This window comes from Fonsecaea pedrosoi (assembly GCF_000835455.1).
Source record: "Fonsecaea pedrosoi CBS 271.37 unplaced genomic scaffold supercont1.7, whole genome shotgun sequence".
NCBI classification, from domain to species: domain Eukaryota; kingdom Fungi; phylum Ascomycota; class Eurotiomycetes; order Chaetothyriales; family Herpotrichiellaceae; genus Fonsecaea; species Fonsecaea pedrosoi.
This window is the reverse complement of record NW_013550609.1, coordinates 521,318-534,994: the sequence shown is the minus strand read 5'-3', so window position 1 is coordinate 534,994 and position 13,677 is coordinate 521,318. Positions and strand designations below refer to the sequence as shown.

The window sequence follows — 13,677 nt, the reverse complement described above, 5'->3', positions numbered from 1 at the left end:
TCGAGAGTCTCGGCAGCTGTGGCTCCTGTTTACAAGGGAGCACCCCTGAAACGTCCTTCTATCAACGGCAACGCCGTGAAGGTTGGTGAAGTGACGTCCTCTACGGCAAGCAAACAGCGCCAAAGGTTTATTCCTTTTTCCTCTCTTGTAGGTTCCCTAAGCCAGACTGGGTTAAGGTCGAGGATTGGCTGGGCATTGAAGATCGGTAAAGAGAATAGCTGTGGTGTCTCGCCTATTTTGTGCTCCGTACGAGCAGATAGTGCCTGGCAAAGAGAGGAAAGGTGGAACATGGAGCATCCACTATATACAAGTGCGAGTCGATGGCCTGTCGCTGGCAAAAGAACCGTAGGTACGGGGTACTAGGTACTAGGTAGGAAGGTTTCCTGCGATGGGGGCCTGTCCAGCTAAGACGCAGTTAGCATCGTCAAGATAAAGACCACAGATACTGACCATCGCGGGCCAAACGACCAGGGGGTAGGGATGACACGTCGGGAAAGGATTTTCTTTGAAACAGTGATAAAAGTAATGGGGGAAGGGAAAAGAACCAAATTTGACACAGGGTGGACACTGGACAACCTCAGATGGTCGCCGAACACGAGTCAATAATACAGTCCTCCGTACAAGGGGGAGGGTACGGGGTATGTGAAAGGTTCAGGGAATTGGAGAAGAGATGCTGTATGATTCTGACAGGGAAATTTCAAAGATACCATCGGGAACAGGACGAGTCGATACGCAGCCTGGAACAAACAACACGAGGGATGCTTAGTCGAGAGAGAGGGAGTGTGTGTGTGTGTTAGCAAATAATGGTTCCTCGGTAGGTACCTACACCTGGGACTGCTGGACACTGGTAATAACATCATGTGCTCCGGGTGACACAATAGTAGGCACACTAGGCAGATACTAGGTAAGCATCTCAACTAACTCTACAAGTAGGTGCTTGATAGGCTCCCTATTCGCTACCTATTGTAGGTAGGCACTTCGCACTTGTAGGCCCGACATGAGGAAAAAGTCCAGGTAAGCCCTACTGGTAGAAGAAAATGACTGTACGGTACTTGACTCGTAACTCGTCAGGTATCAAGTAGTAGGTACCTAGTACCCAGGTATTTCTTCTCTGGAGGACAAAGTTGAGCCGGGAAGCATCGTCACCCGTCTAGAGCTAATTAGGCATGCATCTCAGTAAATGAAGAGCTGCAGCCCGTTTCTCAATACCAACCTAGATACCCAAAGTCCCTCAGGCCACTACTGAGGCACCCCCCTCCCTCCCCCCAAAGCAAGCGCCCTGCACAATGCACTCTGCATTCTGCACACCAAAAACCCACCCCTCCAACTTCCCAAACTTCCCCCCCTCCTCTTCCCGTCTACTGGTATCTGTCAGGAAATTCTCCACTAGCACCACCCTCGAAGATTCATCACAACTCCCAATCCACCCCAGTGACCCCTCAGGGCTAAACTGGTTCCAGCATAGCAATGCCTCAGGATCCAATTTCTCGCGATCCCGTTTGGGAATCAAACTCTGGCCGCAGCGCTCGGTCCAGACTGTTGTGTGCTTTTTTTCTCCTTCTCGTCAACCTCCATCCACCATCACCACCAGAAACTGAGACCTCCAGCCGACGGGGACCCATGTCAAGCCCATCCGACTCGTCGTCCTAAAACACGTTCCTCCGTTCAGACCGCAGTTCACCATCTCCCTCGCTTTCTTCACCCCTGCCTCCCTGTCTCGACTCTTAGCCTCTTCCGTCTCCCGCCCACCATCATCCCTGACCAAAACTCTCTTCTCCTCTGCCTGCATGACCACTACAAGTCCTGAAGAGATAGCTAGCTCCACCCCTTCGTTCACGCCAGTGTGTCCTGGCAATCAGCAATCAGCTCTCTGTCCGTCGTTGCCCACATCCAAGCCTATCCCGTACAGCGTTAAAGAGCCAGAAAACACTCCTCTCCACCCGTCCAAAGTCTGCAGTCCGTACAGCAGCATCCATCGCGACCATACCCGTCACATCCTAGCACCTCCTGTCTCCGCTGTCCGTTTTCGACCAGCTCTCTTCTTTTTAGGCGACGAAGGCGACAGGCCCGTCCAGCCAGCCGGCCGCCAGCTGCCCGCTAAGAGCGCCATGTGTTGCCCCGACCAAAAGGATCGCGACTTCGAGTACACTTGAAATCGAACTGCCCTCGTTGATCAAAATCCTCCTCCCATCCTCTTGTCTGCGAGTGAAAATAACCCTACCTCCACGCTCGCCATCGTCACCTCCGGCCTTCGAGGTATCGACTCCAGCTGTGCTACTTTCCTTTTCCAGCCATCCGCGTGCAGTATCCAGCAGGAGCACCGTCAACTATCGGGCTTGGTTCAGTCTGTGCAGATCTTTTTCCTCGATTGTCTGAAGAGAGAGGCCCATTTTATCATAAAAAGCCCCGCGACCACTGAGAAAGCCGCACCAGCCAGCCGCGTTCTCAACCCAAGAAACTGATCTTCACCTACGATACTCCACCACCAACCCTTCTACAAAAGTTGCCAGTCTGCATCGCGTATAGGCACTGTTGAGATAAATCGCATAAACTTTGGGTTGCCCTCGAGAACACAGATGAATCTCACTTATCGACTCTCCGAATAGCCACAATCCATGCCACACCTTCGTTGACTGATTCCAGAGACACTGCCGCCTGGTCTTCTCATAATCTCCTTTTTCTACCCATCGCCAATATCGCCGAGAACAAGATAAGAAAGGAAGCATTGACTTCTTGCTGGAGCATACTCTGCAGGAGTGTTGATTCTTATAACTCTTCATTCAAAAACCAGCGGAACCCGCATTGAGTCTCTTCCCCAGCAGTCACTCTGGCGTCCGTCGCAATTCCCCTTCCAATGGGGACATCCCTCGATGGGCTCACCACACCCTCCAGCCTAAGCCAGCGTAGGCAAACAACCTTCAATCTCGACCTGCCGCCTCCCCATGCTCTGCAGTTCAGTTCTGTGGTATCGAGTCAGAAATTCCCTCCTCTCTCAGGGATCAATACGTCGCACGCTATTGCGCCCATCAACCCGGGAAACCTTTTGACCCCCCCGTCCAATTCAGCCTCGGAGAGCGGCGCTGCCTCATCTGCAATTCCCACGGGGACAACCCCAAACAGCGCAGCAGGCCCGGTGCTACCATATACGCCAACACTGTTCGGAACAGGGACCACGCCCACGGGATACCACACGGGCTTCACACCTTCCTGGCAGAATGGATCTCTCGTGTCCGGCCGATCCGTATTTTCACCGATACCAGGCACCTTGAGGAACAGCACCAACTCCCCTTCAGCCGGAGAAGGCTCTGCACTGCCCCCTCCACCCTATGATCTCCATTCGGTTCAGCCGTACGGTGCCCCTGTTCCCCTCTCTTCTCCCTCAAACGCTGTCCACCAGACAGCCCAACATAGCGTCATATCGCCGTTGTCGAACAGTGTGAAGCCACCCAACCAACAATCCCCTGTGACGCCGGGCGACGGGGTCAGCAGAGCCGTATCAAATCCCGCTTTGTACGCAACCATGACAACTACGGCTCAACAACATCCTGCGTACCATTTTGCAGCCGCACCAGTATCACAAAGTCCGCACCATCATTCCCTTGCCGCTCCTCGAGTCTCGCCGCCACTCCATCAAGGGCCCCAGTCCCAGGCTCCTTTTATGCGCCCGCCTCCGCCCTCATATTCACTGCCTGCCATGCCTGGTGCGATCATGTCCAACGTCCACAGTCCAGGTGCTCAGATGGCAATGGTGGGCAATATACAAGCCAACATGTTACCCATGGCTTTCAATAGCGGCTATGCGGCAAATGCCCACAGCATGTATGGCCCGGCTCGGAGCAATACACCCCAGCAACAACCGCTACACGACCGGCCTTTCAAGTGCGATCAGTGCCCGCAAAGTTTCAACCGTAATCATGATCTGAAGAGACACAAGAGGATTCATCTTGCTGTAAAGCCTTTTCCGTGCAATCACTGCGACAAGAGCTTCTCTCGCAAAGACGCGCTGAAAGTAAGTTGGACTGATCGAGTCTGATTAACATGAGACTGACTTTTGCGTCACAGCGACATATCCTTGTCAAAGGCTGCGGCAGTGGAAATCCCTCCGACGTTACGGCCAGAGAGGATGGTGTCAAGTCCGAGTCCGGAAGCGATGGCATCAATGAAAGCCCGGCAGCTGCGCCGGCAGCTTAACACCAGGGCACCCAACTCTGGCCTCACTGATTGCATATTAATCCTTTCTTTGAGCGACTGTACAATATATTATCCTGGGAGGCCCTTGTCCTGTGGATTTTTGTATTCATTCAGTGGTTTTTGTGGTTATGACTTGATGGATGGCAGCATGCCAGCAACAGGCGGAACGAGATGGATGGATTTTGACGGATTCTTATCGCCAGGAATGGGCATTTCCGATGTACCATGTTGTTTCATTATACCCAGCGGAATGGCATGACAGGACAGGGCTATACTGGTAAATTGGTTTTCTTTTTCTGGCAGGGCGTGTGGTGGTGAGCATGACAGACTCAAGCCGAGCACCAGGGAGACACCGAAATTTCTGACCGGATTCAATAAAACATTAATGAATATAGGTACATTTGGGTGGCTGCTGGAATGGATGAACCTGGGAGCGTTGTGTATGCCCATCACTCAGAGGTTGTGGCCATGACATGGTATGACAGCCTGGAGCACTTTGCGTGTCCACTTTGCCATGTCTTCCGCATTCCCTTATGTACTCGGTACAGAGTACGAGGTCGTCGCTGTCAAGTTTCGTGTCTGGGAAGACCCCTGTAGACCACGCGACTGTGGCTTGCCAAATGACGCGAGCCTCGCTTGCGGAAGAGGCGCCGACAGAAGCACGGCTTTGCGCCCCAAAAGGCGGTTTGCGGCGTTTGCGGGCCTTTTTCTCTCAGCCTTCCCAAGATTGTGGGGAAGGACTCACTAGGCAATCACGTGTACCGAGCCACTGAGGAATCGGAGCCCGCGTGCCCCACCAGCAGCCGGATACGTAATGTACGTAGGTACCTCGCACTAGGTAGGTAGGTGCTACCTGGGCTTGTTAGGCGAAACACCTGGGCTTCCTAGGCTTGCTGAACTGCTGTGGAGTGGATTCTCCCTGTGTCACATATCTGTTGCTCCCGCAAGAACACAGCTGTGCGCGCAATCAACAACCCTTGATCCTGTGCCAATTGATAGCTTTGACACCGAAGCAAATGTAATCCAACCTATCCGGAACCAGGAACCGTCCAACCGCGCAGTGAGCAATTCCAAGACCGTCACACAGCCAGAGCGATTTGTGCAGCCCTCGGCACCTCGACCTAACCTGCCTGGTACCAAAACCCACCATGAAAAAGTTACACGATCTCAACGGTTGACAGTCACGAGGGAGGCTTACTACTCCTCCAGAAAGAGCCATGGGTCGTTAGAAGAAGAAGAAAAGCACAATCTCAATCTGGAAATGGCTGCACAAAACACCCACACAGAGACACATACAACACATACTGCACGGACGCAGTCTCACTCTCCTTGACCCTCGTCCTTCTCTCCCAACCTCCCTCTCTCCCCCTCTCCACACCACGCGCACGCGCACGTAGTCGGCAGACAGACAGAATCATCAATGATCATGACACCCAACAAGGCCATGCATAGACCGATGCCTCCGAACCTAATTTTACACAAGGCGGAATCCAATGTCCACGCTCATTCCCAGCCATCCGGATGCAGCTAAGTGCGGGCTTGTCCTTGTGTCATTTGCTCCAGCACAAAGTTTACCTTGCAGCTGTTAAGCGAACGACTGCGCAAATCACCTCTTCATTCCCTCCCTCTTTAATCCCTCTGCATCGGTCGCCAGACGGTCTTGTACGTCAAACTCATGGTGGTCATGTTTTGCAAAACACAGTCCCCGCCCGGGAAAACCACGTTTTCGCCTGCTACCCCCCCTCACCCAGTCCAGTTGTCCAACTGACAGAAACAATCTGTTGTAGGTATTCCCCGATCGATCGGCGCTACCTCGTACCACCCTGAAAGCTCCACATATCGATCTCGCAGATCGACTTCTCCGACCTCAGATCGAACCTTGTTTCCAACCCATCCTTCTCTCGCGTCACGCCATGATGCCTGCTCTCCTGCCTTTGTCCTGCTTCAGCCACAAACCGGCCCTTCCGCCAATCCATCCGTTCCCCAACATCTTGACACATTGCCAGCGCCCTGCTGGCCATGTCTAGCCTTCCATTCACCCTCGACTTGCTCCCAAGGTTCAGCCTAAGTTCCCAGGTGCCACCCTTTCTGGCTCCGCTTTCTCGACGTCTTTCCCCAATGATTTCATGATACCTTATCCTTGACCGCATCTAAACCCGGCAGAAATAGTCTCGTAGGGCATGTCCTTCCTGCACCATTGGTCATCCAACCTCTTAACCGGTGGACAACGTACAAATCTAGGTATACTCTGCCTCTAGGGCACCCTGGCCAGACCCCGTCCACCACCTGAAAAGGCCAATATTCTGCCATCTGTCGCCAGCTGATTAGCTGGGATCGTTGACTTGTCTTTGCGTGCCGGTTCTTTCAGTCTTTGGTTCTCTTACAGTCCCTTCGAGATTCGCCCTTTTCATGGACTCTGAATCCTCGAATCTTCAAAGCCCGTCCTGTTCCCCTCCAATATTTCCATAAATCAACTGCTGCCCCTAGAAAGCACTTGTCGACGGCACACGTTCTACGATTGCCCTTTGGCACGTCTGTGCATCTGTTTGAGAATCTTGGAGGTTGCAAGGCCATCCTTCTAGTCTCTTTGAGACTACGGTCCAGTGGAGGTCTAGAGACTAGGGATTTCTTATGATCGAGGAAGCTCCTCAGCATTGCACCTGGCTCAATGACCACCCATCGTGTCCTGATATACTTGTTGCGACGAGACCTCCGACTTCCAGATAATCCCGTCTTTCACGAGATACATCAACTCTCCCAGCAGGCGCAAAAGGCATTTACTCACGTTCTTCCTGTATATGTTTTTGCCGCCCAGCAGGTCGAAGTCTCCGGATTCGTCACCGAGCCTGGTTCCAAATCGCCTTTCCCCGAGGCGCGTTCAGAGGTGGGAAAGTTCTGGAGATGTGGCCCTCACAGAGCCAAATTTCTCGCCGAATCAATTTGGGACCTAAAGTCTCAGCTCGAGGGGGTGGGTAGCGGTCTGTGTATCCGCGTCGGTATCTTAGGTCAGGTGGTGGAAGACATCCTGGACCAGTTCCGTCAGGCAGACGAAGCATCTGTCTCAGCAGTATGGATGACAGAGGAGGAAGGCGTGGAGGAGAAGCGGGAGGAACGGGACGTACGCAAGGCTGCTGAGAAGTTTGGGACTGGCTTCAGGTTATGGCTGGATGAGAAATACTTCATCGATGAGTATGTGTGCACAACAAGTAGGATATTGTGCGAGACTGACGTGTCCTAGCCGAGATTTGCCGTTCGACAAGCCTTCTGATCTTCCAGATGTCTTCACCAGCTACCGGAAGTCAGTAGAGCCGTTGAGGGAAGCGCCACGCAAAACACTACCCTCGCCGCCATCGTTGCCTCCGTTGCCAACGTCAGTCCCGTTGCAGACCCCTCCATTTTCAATACCTGACACGTTCGAGAAGTTGGAATCGGCCCTGATGAAACCGCTGATGGCCAATCCTCCGCTCTCCAAGCCACCTTGCTTTCCTTCTTCGGGGGTCGCTTCTGCCCATCCTTTCCATGGGGGCAATACAGAAGGAGAAAAACGGGTAGAATTCCTGGTGAAATCGGGGCTCATGAGCAGATACAAAGACACCCGCAACGGTCTGTTAGGGACGGATTTCTCTACCAAACTTTCGGCTTGGCTGGCGCTCGGCTGTATCACCGCCCGCCAAATACACTCCCAGCTGCTCGAGTTTGAGGAAGGGAGGGATGACCGATATCGAGCCGCAGAAGGATATGGGAAGGGGGAAAACTCCGGCACTGCTGCTGTACGATTTGAGCTCTTATGGCGAGACTACATGAGGCTCTCTACACGAAAATTTGGCTATCGGTTGTTTCGGCTGGAAGGGTTCCGGAATGAGCACTCTTCCGCGTGGAAGACACCTGGCAGCAAAGGCAGTGGCCCGGAAGTAGCAGAGATGTTGGATAGATTTCTTCGTGGGACAACTGGGACAACCTTTATCGATGCAAGCCAACGCGAGCTCTTCCATACGGGATACACAAGCAACCGAGCTCGACAAAACGTGGCGAGCTTCTTAGCAAAGCACCTGGGCGTGAACTGGAAATTGGGGGCCGAGTGGTATGAATGCATGCTGACGGACTACGACGTCAGCTCCAATTGGGGCAACTGGCAATACGTGGCTGGGGTGGGGAATGACCCTCGTGGCGAAGCCAGAGTCTTCAACCCTATCAAACAAGGCTGTGACTACGATCCCCGAGGTGAGTATTGCAAGGCTTGGGTAGAAGAGCTGCGCGGTCTGCAGGATGCGCAGGAAATATTTCAACCGTGGAAAGTGAGCAAGGAAAGGAGGGCCGAGTTGAGACTGAATGGACTCGACGCGGTTGAGCGTCCATTGAAGAGAATCGATTTCAAGGTCGGCGGCAAAGGTAGAGGCAGTAGTAGTGGGAGTGGCCGGTACGGGGGGAGCAGCCGAGGAAGAGGCAATGGTGGAGACAGGGCGCGAGGGCGGGGCAGCGCCAGTTTTGGGACGAGGGGAGGGCATCGTGGCCGTGGGAAGAGTGATGCAGGTCCAGAGCAAGGCCATCATGGAAGAGATTAGCGGACGAGGCTGGTGGACTGGAGAATGGGAGGATGTGGCCAGGGTAGACGGGCCTTTCGAATTCTTGGACTCGTACGGAATAGCGAGATGACAGGTGCTGCTGGGCGCAATCCTATGGGAATGGAGGCGGCAGCTTTCGGTCACGATGAAAGGCGAAGTCGGGTCAGCAGCAAATTGATGTCGCCAGTGTCATCATCATTTACCACATGTTAGGGGATGAGGTGTACTACTGCTCCGAGGCTAGAATGGAACCATCAATTGGACCGTCGGGAACATTGACCAGGTGCTAGAGAGTTGGAAGGAAAGAAGGCAAGCGAGCAAGAACCGGGAGATGGAGCAGCCCGAATGATAGACCAGGCATCTCTTGTGTCTAGCACCCTGGGTAGAGGAGGACCGAGTAGGGATTGTTGGGTTGGAGGCAGACTGGAGGAGAGGAAAGGAGGAGGATTGCTCGCTTTATATTCCAAATGGGGCGATTGTGGATGCCGTCGAGCCGTGTAGGGCGAGTCACCAAGGGTGAGTGATCGACCGGGGCGCCCAGCACCGGCCAGGCTGCTACCAAGTTACCCAGTCAGCCAGTTGAATGGATGGTATTTGATGCACTCGGTAGTCGGACTGGTACAAGTAAAATGAATTTCAGATGTCTTGCGATATTCATTTAATTGTGCCTCGGCATCTGTTGATCGCCTGCGGTTCATCTCCCATCTCCACGAATTCCCAAGCTTACCAAGACTGCGCCAGGCTGCGCCAGCCTGTGCCGGCACCTCTCGCAACCAAACACCTTTCTAGGTAGTCCATCCTCCGTCAGTGCTCGTATACCTCGTACAAATCAAATCGACGTTGCTCCCCTCCTTTCGGAGCTGAAACCTATTTCGAGTCAAGCCCCAACATTGTGCCTTACAACCCAAACGCCTAACTGGACGATAGACCTTGACCTCGTTAAAAGGGCCGTTTTGGGCTCGAGCAAATTGCATTCCAGATCAAACGTCATCAGCGTCTTTACAACTGGACCGTCGGAGGAATAATATCCCACCAGCGACTGTGCACTGACACGCACTGCCACGCATTGCCACGGGGTGATACATAACCATAGTATCCTCCTCTTCCACCATCAGCCCCGACACTCACGTCGGATTCAATAGCTGTCGAAAGGGATGGTGTCCTCGTAGCTGAGACCTCATCTCGTTCTCGGTCTCGCTTGTCACTACTGGTTTGTGCCTTGCTGACATCGATCGGTTACAACCATCACTTCTCGTTTGGCGGCCATCCCGACACTCTGACACCAAACCTGAACCCTGTCTTTGCCTCCTGGACTGAGGCCACCCACCCACCTGGAGAACTTGCTTATACGAGGGAGCTATTACGGTCCCTCAAAGCCGAATAAATAACACCCTGGACGAGCATCAAGTTGGAACCTATTCCTGACAATCTTTGTTTCCGTCCTTGCGGCCCCCTTCAATCGTCTTAAAACCTCCAATCATGGCCATCATGTCGATACCTCACCTTCCCATCCCCGTCCTTCTCATTGCTCTTGTTGCGGTGTATGCCCTTCATCGGATCTACTATGAGTTGACCACCGGTGCCAGGAGGCGTCGAATGATCCGGGACAATGGGTGCGAGGAGGTGGTGTGGTACCCTCATAAAGGCATTATGGGCAAACTCTATGGAATGGACGTGATTAAGCAGATGGTCCAATCCGGCAAGGAAGGTCGAATGAACGAGGCGACTCGACTCAGAAACTTCAGCAATGGCAGAAACACCCTCAAATTGAGGATGGCCAAAAACACTGGTACGTATCATATCCCTGAGGGCCTGTACAGTCCAGAGAACGCCGAACTCATTGAGTGAATAGTGATTTCCACTATCGAGCCTGAGATCATCAAGACAATCCTGTCCACCAAGTTTCAGGACTACTCCCTTGGTAAGAGAAGGAGGCAGGTCTTCCTCCCCATCTTCGGCCACGGCATCTTCGCCAACGACGGCACGGCTTGGGAGAGATCTCGTGCCATGGTACGACCCAACTTCACTCGTCAGCAGGTGGCCGACCTCGACATGTTCGAAGCCCATGTCTCCCATCTCATCGACTCCATTCCTCGCGACGGATCCACGGTCGACTTACAAGATTTGTTTTTCGGCTTGACCATTGATTCGGCGACCGAGTTCTTGTTTGGTAGATCCACAAACAGCCTGGCGCCAGGTCTGGAGACCAAGTCCGCCAACGAGTTTGTCAAGGCCTTTGTCTATGTCACTGAAGGTACGTACGGCCTCGCGGGTTTTGGGTGAAATTTGTCAGCTGACGTATGTGATTTCTGGTAGCTTGTGGCAAGAATTTCCGCACGGGAGGTCTGACTGATTACATCCCGGACGCAAAATGGCGGAAGAGTGTGAAGATTATTCATGATTTTGCTGACGAAATCATCCACGAGGCTATGGAGGAGCTGAAGTCCGGCAAGCAGGATCCGAACAGTCGCTACGTCTTCCTCCACGCCTTGCTCAATCAGACTCAGGATCCCTACGCCCTCCGATCGGAATTGCTCAATATCCTGCTCGCGGGTCGTGACACCACGGCAGGCTTGCTGTCAAACACCTGGCACGTACTATCGAACCGACCAGACATTTGGGCTAAATTGAAGGCCGAAGTGGATGAGCTTGGCGGCGAGAAGCCCGACTACAACACCATCAAGGATATGAAGTATCTGAAATGGGTGCTGAACGAGTCCCTTCGACTGATGCCGGTCGTGCCTGGCAACAGTCGTGAGGCCATCCGTGACACCATTCTGCCTCTTGGAGGAGGAGTGGATGGCAAGGCTCCCGTGCTGGTGAGAAAGGGCCAAGTGGTGGCGTATTCACCGTGGTCAAGTAAGTCCCCTACGGAAAAGAAACACTTGAAGTAGCTGTGACGATACTGACGAGTGTGGGATAGTGCACCGGCGTAAGGATTTCTACGGACCCGACGCGCTAGAGTTCCAACCAGAGCGATGGGAGTCTCTCCGACCAGGCTGGGAGTACTTGCCGTTCAATGGAGGACCACGCATCTGTGTCGGCCAACAGTACGCTTTGATGGAGGCGTCTTATGCCACCATCAGATTGATCCAGACTTTCCCGCGGATCGAGAGTCGAGACGACAGGGAATGGCGCGAGTGGTTGACGGTGACGCTGGCTTCCGGTGTTGGTACCAAGGTTGCCCTCTTTGAGAAGTAAAGAAATCAGAAAACAGGATGAGCATGTGGAAGGCGAGGGCTACGACGAGCAGACGAGGCACATTCATGATTTAATGGCTAACACCATTGGCGATGTACTTTTACCCACAACAAAATCCACCTTTCTCCTCGGGAATGCTATCTATATCTTTGGGGTATCTTGGTCGGGCACGAGAGAAGCAGGAGCAGCAACAAGGAATCGAGGCCGTTTCCTCTCTATACTACCAGCTCCTGGTCCTCAAGGTACCCGTATGCATAATACTCGTCTCTTCCGATTCGTGGCTTCAAAAAATCTTTTCCCCTCGACGTACTCGGGTCGAGGCGAATATATTAGCGTTATTGAGATTGCAACGGGGATCCGAATTAAGCGGATATGTACAGGCCACGACAAGGCAGAATGACTTTTTAGAGGCTGGCCAGAAGGAAGAGAAGGGACAAGCCCTGTTCTCTTTAGACGAGTCTGCCTCACCGGGTCTGGGTGTACATACATCCATGAACTTTTGTAGATCCCCTGCTTCGGATTTGACTTTTTGGGTGAGAGGTTTGGTGGGTAGGATTCCGACCTTGGTTTTGCATTAGTTTTTCCTTGTCATTGACAATATGTTACAGCAGGCGTAGCAGCGGTAGCACCATACCACCACTACCACAGTTCTTTGTGCCCTACAAGTACGGAAGGGGGAGGGTGAGTCTCAATGGCCTTGTGTTATGCGGGGGGGCCATTATTGGCCTCTGCGCCCTTGGGGCCTTGGAAGAGGCGGGAAAGGGGTGGGGAACGGGCCACTCCATGCGTCATTCTACCCGCGTAGAATTTTCTGTTTGGGTGGCTTTTTCAACCAGGAAGGGGTGCCTAGCGGGGCCTTGTGGCTCCCCCGGGGACCATGACCTTGGGTATAGTCTAACCTTACCTCTGAGGATACTCGGTTTGTCCTCGACCCTCGGTACCTTTCCAGGTTGGTTTGTACAGTCCTCGTGGGCATCACCTCTCCCAAGCCCAAAGCCCACCTAGCACCCACCTAGAGGACCCCCCATATCATTTGTCAGGTGAGCTGGCTGGCCACTGCGCACCCACTGGTGCCACCTACCTACTTGGAACAAGTACCTTTAGCAACCCTCGAACCCACTTTTTGGCCTCAACAGCTGACGCCTAAAGGCCCCTGTCCGACTTTAGCCATGCAGCCCACCAATAATACTACTAACTCCAATTGGTCAACCTCCGGTCAACCACCCATGTGTCCAAGGTCGCCTTACCGAGTCCAAGTCTGAGGGAACATTGTCTGTAGGTACAACCAGCCGTGCAGCGTGACCCGACGATCTTAATGCGCCCCAGCATCCACCACCCCAGTTCCGATATGCGGGCTTTTAGCGAAGTCAGTCCATGCCATTGGGCTGCTTCTTCTCATATGGACACGCGCCCGCAGCTGAAGTAGCGACAATTGCTGTCCATCTTCGACCTGTTCACTCTCGTCGTCGTCGCAGTCTCAGTCACCGTCAACCAAACCTTTCCCTCCCCCCACGTCCTCATTGAACATATCAAACCACTTTCTTGTCAGCTCGACTGTCATCTCCCTCGTCCCTTGCCCTGTCGTCCACCCCCTTCGTCTCACTCAGCTCGTTCACCGCGACTAGCCATCGTGAACCGTGCTGTTGGGTGAGATTCCCTTCAGCTTGCGACTCGACCGAGCGACATCCATCACCCCCTCAGAGTTCCACAAACTGCGTATTTG

The 13,677-nt window shown here is 53.3% G+C and overlaps 3 protein-coding genes across 3 annotated transcripts; all 3 read left to right on the top strand.

Annotated features, from left to right (window-relative positions):
* Positions 1–2,854: 2,854 nt before the first annotated feature.
* On the top strand, positions 2,855–4,191 carry Z517_10262 (uncharacterized protein; the record flags this gene model as incomplete). The annotated part of the gene is made up of 2 exons (XM_013423874.1): positions 2,855–4,009; positions 4,063–4,191. 2 exons carry the CDS (start codon positions 2,855–2,857, stop codon positions 4,189–4,191), a joined length of 1,284 nt encoding a protein of 427 aa, XP_013279328.1.
* A 2,668-nt stretch (positions 4,192–6,859) lies between these two features.
* Positions 6,860–8,753, top strand: Z517_10261 (uncharacterized protein; the record flags this gene model as incomplete). The annotated part of the gene is made up of 2 exons (XM_013423873.1): positions 6,860–7,380; positions 7,430–8,753. 2 exons carry the CDS (start codon positions 6,860–6,862, stop codon positions 8,751–8,753), a joined length of 1,845 nt encoding a protein of 614 aa, XP_013279327.1.
* A 1,479-nt stretch (positions 8,754–10,232) lies between these two features.
* On the top strand, positions 10,233–11,954 carry Z517_10260 (uncharacterized protein; the record flags this gene model as incomplete). The annotated part of the gene is made up of 4 exons (XM_013423872.1): positions 10,233–10,542; positions 10,606–11,007; positions 11,070–11,612; positions 11,677–11,954. 4 exons carry the CDS (start codon positions 10,233–10,235, stop codon positions 11,952–11,954), a joined length of 1,533 nt encoding a protein of 510 aa, XP_013279326.1.
* Between the last annotated feature and the right edge of the window lie 1,723 nt (positions 11,955–13,677).